Source organism: Nyctibius grandis, chromosome 7 (genome assembly GCF_013368605.1).
Source record: "Nyctibius grandis isolate bNycGra1 chromosome 7, bNycGra1.pri, whole genome shotgun sequence".
Taxonomy (NCBI): Eukaryota; Metazoa; Chordata; class Aves; order Nyctibiiformes; family Nyctibiidae; genus Nyctibius; species Nyctibius grandis.
The window spans coordinates 37805807-37815259 of NC_090664.1; the positions used below are offsets into that span (position 1 = coordinate 37805807).

Below are 9453 nucleotides of genomic sequence, written 5' to 3' on the forward strand. Positions count from 1 at the left end.
TTTGGGGTTTGTAGGGTTTGGATTTTTTTTTGGGTGGGGGGCGGGGTAGGGGTTTTTGTGTCTTCTTATTACTCTGCTTCACAGAGAATAAAAGGGAAGAATGCATTAGGCATTTCCTGAGCTTTTTCAGTAACTCAATCATAGAATTATAGAATCATAGAATGGTTTGGGTTGGAAGGGACCTTAAACATCATCTAGTTCCAACCCCCCTGCCACAGGCAGGGACACCTTTCCACTAGACCGGGTTGCTCAAAGCCCCATCCAGCCTGACCTTGAACACTGCCAGGGAGGGGGCATCCACAGCTTCTCTGGGCAACCTGTTCCAGTGTCTCACCACCCTCACAGTCAATAATTTCTTTCTAATATCTAATCTAAATCTACCCTCTTCCAGTTTAAAACCGTTCCCCCCTTGTCTTATCACTACATGCCCTTTTAAAAAGTCCCTCTCCTGCTTTCCTTTAGAGCCCCTTCATGTACTGGAAGGCTGCTAGAAGGTCTCCCCGGAGCCTTCTCTTCTCCAGGCTGAACAGCCCCAACTCTCTCAGCCTGTCTTCATAGGAGAGGTGCTCCAGCCCTCTGATCATCTTTGTGGCCCTCCTCTGGACTCGCTCCAACAGCTCCATGTCCTTCTTATGTTGGGGGCCCCAGAGCTGGACATGGTACTCCAGGTGGCGTACTCAAGGAGCTTTGTATCTCCTGATATCAATTAAGTTACCTTTGGTTTTATCTATTAAAACTGTAATGTCTCTACAGCTTTTTTTGGATCAATACACAAATCAATGAATTGATAGCTTGTCAGTGCTCTCTTTTAAGACTGGCAACCATTTACAATACCCACATGCACACAAAGAAGTTGAAATTAAACAGACTGTCACTAGGAATGGAAAATCTCACCTCAGAAGAGAAACCACAGAAAACTGCAATTGTAATAATTGGAGATGACCTTTGAATCTGTTGGTTTATTTCTGGAACAACATCTGATGTTTATGTTGTATGGCATTGTATCATTAGAACTTATACACATCTGTTCCATATTTCATTGCCAATTTAAAAAAGTTGCCCCAAATGGTAGCTTTAGTTTCTAACAGCAACATAGCAAGGAAGTAGTAACTAATCATGGGTACCTCTTAAAATGAAATTAGGGAGCAGCTTAATAGATTAAAACTCAGCTCATCCTTGTATACTGTCTTTTGAGACTGTTTCCAATTATTTTTTCCTGCTAGTTTTCCATCAGTTTTTCATTTTCTCTTTTCATTAGAGAGCTCTCTGTCAGATTCTTTTCTTATTTTATACCAGTGTAAATCTGGAATAAGTCCTTTACATTTAATTGAATTATTCTTGATTTACTTCAGTGGGTCTGGGAACAGCATATGAGTCTTTATCTTTAGCAGTAACCAAACTGTCCTTCTTAATTTTGAAACCATGCTGAATCAAGCTTAGGTAGAAAAAGAGTGTCTCCAAAGTTTGAATAGACTAGTTTTTCTTATTAGGAAAAGACATCCATTAAAGAGGACAGTGTTCTGCCTTCCTGCTTTGTAGGAAGGTGTTGCATTGAAGGGCCTGGGATTTTAAATTACCTGCCAAACAGAATTTAACTCTGGATGCCTCAAAAGTAACCTGTTCCTGCAATGCGAGAAAAAAGAACCAGTTGCTTTCCTATTGTATCTTCCTAACAGCGATCACTGAGGAAGACTGTACTGTACCCGCAGACAGGTGTGTGGTTTGTTGATAACAAGATTCAGTGATCCCCCAAGATTTGTTTAGTGGCTGCTGCCCAACAGCACCATGAGCCACAGCATAATGTCATGGCTCTTCTGTGGTCCCTAACACCACCCCTCAGCAGCATGAAATATCGTTAGTGATCAGGAGACAATCAAACTGGGGTATTGTGGGGACAGAAAATCAAATGGAATGTTGATTTTCAGAAGAAAAGTAATTATTCAGGTTTTTGAGAGCAGCCATCACCCACAAATTTAGAAAGAGAAATTAATTCCTCTGACTTTTGCTTCTGCTGAACTGTGCTGCTCCATTCCTGTAACGACTACATGGAGTGGGTTTTGGTATGAGAGAGACCAAAATTACAGGGCATTGTTTAAGTTTTTTATTAATAATTTATTTTTTATTCTTCATATTCTGAAAGTTTATTATCTGGTTGTTGCTGTTACAGCGACGTCCAAGCAGATGGCCGGCAATGAAATTCAGAAGAGGATCTGGACATCCTGCCTATGCTGAAGTGGAACCAGTTGGAGAAAAAGAAGGGTTCATTGTATCAGAGCAGTGCTAAAATTTCTAGGACAGAACACCAGTACTGGCCTACAGGTATAAGACATTTACTTTGCCTCTCTTTAAAGAAAAGGAGCCCAAGCTGCTGTAGCCTGATAGAAAGATTTTGGATAAGCTTTGTCCAAGAAGAAAAACTATCTAAGATACCAGATTACCACTGCACAGTAGTTTTTGTTAGTGGACTGAGACACAATGGTTCATGCAGAACACTTGTCAGTGGACACCTACGGTATCAGAACCATGTTATTGGCTTTAGGTATGGGGATGCACAGTAATCAAAAATATAATAAAGCTTTGGTGCACAAGGGTATTACCCTTTGGTTCAAGTATTCTTCTCTGGTATCTCAAAGACTGAGTGACAAATCCATACCCTTTCAGTGCAAAGAGCACTGATCAGTGTTCACAGGTGATTGAGAAAAGTATCTCAATGCAGGTGAAGAAGAAAAAAAATTTTCCAATACTTCTACAAGTGGACGTGAACTCACTTTTCAATTCTTAATTAACCTACCCACCTGAGTCATGATACATATGCTTTCCAGGAGTAGTACAATGTATCTTGTACATTGCTGATAACTATCATTCTAAACAACTCATGATATACAAATTGGTAAGAAATGAAGACAACAGGGAATTTTCATAATGGTGAAATTATTTTATTTCATGGGAGTTCTCAATGAAAATGGGCTGATTTTCAGTTTCAGTGTTCACTAAAATTAATTATCAGGTTTGTTTCAAGGGATATCTTTAATTTCTGAGAAGTTGGCTGAAGTAAAGGAAACAGATCCTTTTAGCTGCCAGAGATCTTATGGACCATTTCTTCGGCAATGTGATATGAAAAATAAGATTTTAAACAAATGGGTTTCTATCCTTTGCCATTTCATTGTGAGTCCTTACTGAGAAGCACCACAGACTTCAATGCACCCCTTCCAGAGATTCAGATACAAGTGTTATTGAACCCTGCTGATTCATACAGTGATTTTGTTTAATGCACATAGTAGTTGCATAAATAAATATAAAAATATATTTTTTTTTATAGCTAACACAAGGCGGGCTCTTGTGACTGTTAAGACTGCATTTTTGTCATCCAGACAAAGGAAATGGATTGCATTACTGCATATTTCCACTGAGTTGTAAAATAATCCTTAATATTAGAATATTTTTATGTTGTATAGGGAAGGTGGTTCATGTAGTTGCAGGGCCATAACCTTTCTGCCTATTGGAACCACTCTTTCTTTAATATCGACCCTTTCCCTCCCTGTATAGGGAAAGACAAGACTATAAATTCACACCATCAAAAACAGTTACTCCTTTCATGGAAAGCGTTAATATACACTGAGACTCAGATCTTCCATGAGGAGTAGGAACCTAAATATTTGATGATCTGGGCGTGAGCTATTAAAATATTAAATTCAGGTATTGTATGTACATTTCATCATAGTCATTGACTATCAAATTTTTTACATGTTGTACGAGGCACTTGAATCATTTTAAAGTGAGGTATACAACGTTTGCGGTTTCAGATCTCAAGCAGTTAAAAAAAAAGTTGTAGATACCACCTTAATAGTACAGTTATTTACATTTCTTGTTGATGTTTGTATGGTCTAAATTTGATTACTTAATGCTGTTTTTAAAAAAAACCCACGATTTTTACTTGTTATTTTGTTCAGTAAATAATACAATACTGTATTTTCTGTATTCTTTTATTTTGTGTAACACATTTTATTTTCATCTGTTTTAAATCATCTAGCGTGAGATTGAAACTGTTCAAAACCTAACTGGTATTAATCTGAAGGTACTAACAAACACATTGTCTTGAAGCCTGGTCAAAAGCCTGTGGCAAGTATTCATTTCAATTTGTGTGGGTCTGCTGAGCCCTGTTTCTAATACGCTGGGATTAAATTGCAGGCTGTTAATTCCGGTAGCAATAACCAAATGTATGCATATATATATCTGGTGACACTCATTTTTATTAAATAAAAAGGTATCAGTGCACATCATTTAGACACGTATTTGGTGTGCAATACTTATCATTGGTTTTTCTAGGAATCTTGGAAGTCATCAGCTAGGATTCATTGGCCAAATGAAGCAATTGTAGAGCTTCCATTTGAAGAATGCTGGAATCCTGTTTGAAATTATTTTTATTTCAGAGCACATCTTGGCAAATTATACTAAGAAACTTACAAAAGTCTACACAGTACTGCAATAAGTTCAAGTGATATTTCATATAAGTAAAGAATATTTATATTATTATGGGTTTACAGGTTTGCACTTTGGCCGATTCACTCACGTTTTTCATGGTTTTACCCATGTATGTAATACATGTCAAGCAATGGAGCTGACAGAATGTTTGTAATATGATTAGACAAACATGACAACAATTTTAAAATCTGATATTTTGATTACTTTTATTTTAAGACCCTCTTGCACAGCTGAAGGACGTTTATTAGTATTTGCAAACTAACATAAATTTCATACTCCTTCATAAAATAATAGCAATTATTTTTTTCACTTTTTGTCCACCTCATAATTTGGTGGCAGATTTTACTGGTCTATGGGGAGCATCACAGTATACTTTTGATTTTTGCCGTGATGTTATATGCTATGGATTATAACATGATGAGTTGCTGGGTTTATTTAATAAGATTTATAGGCATATGCTTATGTCTGATAAGAACTAATATCTGAAGAGAAAATTTCCTGCATACTAATGGATGTATAGTGTCTCATTGGTGTCTGCTTTGATATATTCTGTGGTATGTTCTATTTATCCCAGTAGGCAAAAGTTAATTAAGTAATCTGTTGCTGTTTTGTAATTCCATTTGGTTTTCTAATTTTTTAATAATTAAAATTGCCACATTAAAAATTATACAAATATTAATCTATAGGTGTGATGAAATATTGAAATTAACTGAGAAACCTAATTTTATCATTTTGTAAAGCACCAGGTTAATTGATCCAGACCAAAAAAGTGTCATGTAAACTCCTCTTAGAGATCCAACTGAAATGTTATTCAACAATTCATAAAGAAATTTCCATCCAGATCTCTGAAACAGTGGCTTCGCTAGCATTCCCACTGGTCCTTCATTTGAAAGTACTTCAGAATATTTCAATTGTTTAAATGCTTACTTACACAGTCATTTATTCTAACAGTTATTCTAATTCTTAAACCTTGCCTGTAAATTTGTGTATCTAATGCATGTAATGATTGCAAGATCTCCCAAAATTGTCATTTCTTGTTATTTTCCACTTTAGTGTTAAACGTTCCATAACACCTAACACTCACAGTGCTATACTTCAGCTCATCCTGTTTCACAGAAAAAGGGAAAATTTGAACTATAAGGATTCAAAGCACATTACCCTTTAAATCTCAGTAAGTTGAAACAATAAATCAGATACATGTATCACACACAGAGACTGTTGAAAAAAAGACCCTTAGATTTGCAAAATTGTATTCAGACGTTAAGAAATTCTGGAACTGTGGAAGAAGTGAATTTGTAATCTCACTCCCATGCGCATACATATAATGATGCGGGTCTTGGTTTCATTCTTTGTTACACACTGTCCAAACCCTGGTAAGAAGGCAAATTATTTTTTTTTCATGGACTTTTCTTCCTTACCCATTATTATATTCGAGGGATGCATACACCTTGATTAATTTGTGTTTGGATCATTCCGGTGATGGGAGACAATTTTCCAGAGAAGATCAATGTGAAACTGCTCTTCCTTTTCTTACAATTACCTTCCTTATTCTCAAGAGCTTCTGCTGCAAATGGCATAGATGTCTTGTAAGTACCAACCTCCTTCATTGTACCACTATAATTTAGCTTCAGATCAAGTTCATTTTCTACAAATGTGTGTGATGGAATTCTGGGGAAAAACATAATACATCACTGTATTTTGAAAAATTGTGGGAGCCAAATTAAATATTCACAAGCTGAACAGAATATTTGACTTTGCAAACTTCACCATTTTTCCTTGGTCAACAGAGTTCAAACCATAAAACTCGCTACACAAGTATCTGAGCCAACAGAATACCTGAATTGCTAGTTTGCCATCCAAATGTGGACAGCAGTGGGAGTGGTTAGCCAGTTTGCCACTGGGCAGGGAAGAGATTATCTTTACAGAAGAGTAATAAGGCTTCCAAAGAAAAGCATGAGAATATTTCTATATTCTATTAGAGCACTTCTTGGATAAGCAAAAGAAACTGTAAATAACATCCATCTTTTTTTCATTTGTAGAGAATCTTTAAACAAGACTCTGCAAGCAGTTGTCATGAGCTGGCAGTATTGCATATAGTAGTTGGGTGACTAGAGCATGCAGAGTACCCCTTGTTGGTTCATGTTCCAGCTCACAGACCATCAAAGGAAAATTTCACTTTGAGTGCATACAGTGGCTGAATCAATGGCTATGTTATTATTTTCTGATGCCAGCAATGAAGCTTTGTGTAAAGACAAGATTTGACATCCACGTAGAAGGTATCTCAGCTGCACAAAATCACAGTGCCTAAGCCATAGTATTAGCTGTTAGGAGAACTGGAAAGGAGCACAAATTCAGCTCTGATCAACATTTTTGCTCTCGGGGAATTTATTGCTTCCAGTAAGAAGAAAGAATAGCAGCAAGTAAGTTCGTTAGAGTCCTTATACATGTACACCTTCTTGCAGAGAACTACATGAAGCTTGAAGCCTAAAAAAAAAATCAAGAATTAAATTGTACTGAGTGATAATGTAGCGTTCACCCTAATTCTCACGTTTTAGAGACTTCACGAACTGACACGTGCTACTACTTTTCTTTATGGATGTAATGGTAAGTTGGGTTTTGGTGTTGTTTTGGGGGGGTTGGGGTTTTGTTGGTGTAGGAGGACGAGAAGGCAAAATTGCAAGAGAGGAGGAGAGTGGTGTCAGTATTCCAGATGTTCTAGAGGCAGGGCGAGAAACCTTACGTACAGCCTTGAAAGCATCAGTTCCATGTGCAAATGGCACTGAGTGAGAACATATGAAGTCTTCTTTCATGTCCAGCTCCATCATTTAAAAATCAGAAATGTTACCAGAACAACTAGCTTCTGTCTAAACCTGCAGGAGTCCATATTTCACATGATGGAGGGTTTATATCACTCCTTAGGGGAAAAAAAGCTTGAACCATAAGCAGCATTTTGAGGTGGAACAGTGTGCCAGTAGTGTTTTACCAGAAGCCCAATGTGACAAAGTAGGATGCAGCTGGCGTAAAACTGAAAGGGACAAGCAAGATTAATTTCATCCAGAACAGAAAATATCTTTATGGCTGGAGTACTGATAAAATATTCAAGTCTGTGGGCTGATTCGACTTGATTTAGACAATATCATAATCCTAAAGCTGTCCTTTAAGTATTGGCTTAATTGTCAAATCTTAAGAGAGTTTCCTGACTTTTTAATTTTTTATGGAGATGAAAACAGTTGAGGATGCCAAGAGGAAAAAAGTATCTTTCTGATATGAAGAGAGCCTCATATCCAGACACAGTTCTCTCCCAAGTAGAGTAGGTGCTTCCCTCTGCACAGCTCATTTCAACAGATCTCGTGCTAACTCCAGGGTCTTTCTTAGGACATTTCATGCTTTTCAATGCAATTCTCTGTCTCTTGCAAGATTTTTCAATACCTATCTCCTACCTCACTTTTTTATTCTTTTCTTTGGTTCGTCTCCACCTCTGATGTAACTCTGCTTTCTCGCTACTTTGCTCTCTTGCACTTCTCTAAGCCCCGAATTGCATGTTGAAATGGCCATTCTCAGTGTCACTCAAAATAAGCCTCAATCTGAAGAAAGCAACACTTGATTTTTCTTCCATATGTGGGTTCTGTTTAATACAGCTATCTGAAGGTAGATTTTCCTGTTACTGGCTGAATTCTGTCCATGGGAGTTAGCAAGCTAAATTCTGAACCTCTTGGAAACTTTTTGTCAGTTTGGTCAAACAAACTACTGGTCTCTTGAGTGGAAAACTTGTCCCAGATAATTTTTTAAAGCAGCAAAAGGACTTTAAAAGCAGGCCTCAAGACATTACTTTTAATTACATCCATTTAACTAAGCAGATATTTTTGCCCAATTAATTTAGATGCCTGCTTCTCTGTTGTCTCTCTGGGAAGATAGTGTTTAGGGATATTAATTAAACTCTTCCCATGCAGTTTGCATTATTTCCTTTGGAGTAGGTCTTATTTGAAAAACAAAAAGGCTGTTTTATTAATTGCTAACGTTAGTTTGAAAGACACTTAGTTTATTGACTGCTTGGGTGGCGCAATGTTTCCTCAGACACCTAGAAGCTGTTAGGATTATCACTTGTACCTGTCTAGATTTGTTTGGACTGCTGTTTTTATTAGTAGGTTGGTTTTTTTTTTCCAATTTCAATGAGAGTCATTAAATTTTGTTTTGGGAGATAGCAAATGATACTGTGATCCAATTGTCAGTTTTGACTGTACATCAGCAACGGTGTCCTTTTATCTAAGCTTTTCAGCTCTGCCTTGCTTGCGAGGATGTCAGGATCAAAACACACACAGACACACACACGTTTTAGTGACAAAATGCAGCTTTCCAAAGGAAGGAAATGGTGTGCCTTCAATAGACATGTGGGTATTTTCACAATGGCCTGTTTCCAGAAGGAACTCTCTTCCTACAGAGATGAGTCTGGCAGCCTAGGTTACAAAGGGTGTGTGACAGAAAATAACTAACTCTGTAAAACATAAACCATGTGCAGCTGCAGTGTCACTGCATGAAACTACCTCCAGTGCTCACCGACTTCTGGGCTGGGGCCTCAGCCCGATCACAGCCCCTCTCCAACATGGGCTGCAGGCTGGGGAGAAGGCAGTGCGGGAGGTGCTTGGAGGACTGCAGGTGCCATTCCTGCCCTGAGAGCAAAGAGATAGCAGGCTCCTCACTAAGGCTTCCACTCTCCGGAAAATGAGGGTGACCTTGTGCCAACCCCTGCCTTGTCAACACTGAGGATGAGCAAAGGGTGTCCTCAACAGCCCCAAAGCATGGCAGGATAAGAGATGGGAAGCGTAAGCACAGCCTTGTTTCCATGCAGGGTGGCGCCCTGCAGTCATGCACATGCACGCTTGCACCCCCTCACACTCACCCACTTCTTCCAGATACTGTGAATGATGCATTTTGGGTTTCAAGCATTTTCTCAGTGCAGGGCCTAGAGCAGTG

General features: G+C 38.2%; 1 protein-coding gene across 1 annotated transcript in view; it reads left to right on the forward strand.

Annotated features, from left to right (window-relative positions):
* The window catches only part of PLXDC2 (plexin domain containing 2), a 295983-nt gene extending 291647 nt beyond the window's left edge, over window positions 1-4336 (forward strand). Inside the window, exon 14 of the mRNA XM_068404684.1 lies at window positions 2168-4336. Within this exon, the coding sequence (XP_068260785.1) occupies window positions 2168-2284 (117 nt within the window). The 3' untranslated portion in view covers window positions 2285-4336. The remainder of the gene's footprint in view (window positions 1-2167) is intronic.
* The last annotated feature ends 5117 nt before the right edge of the window (window positions 4337-9453 follow it).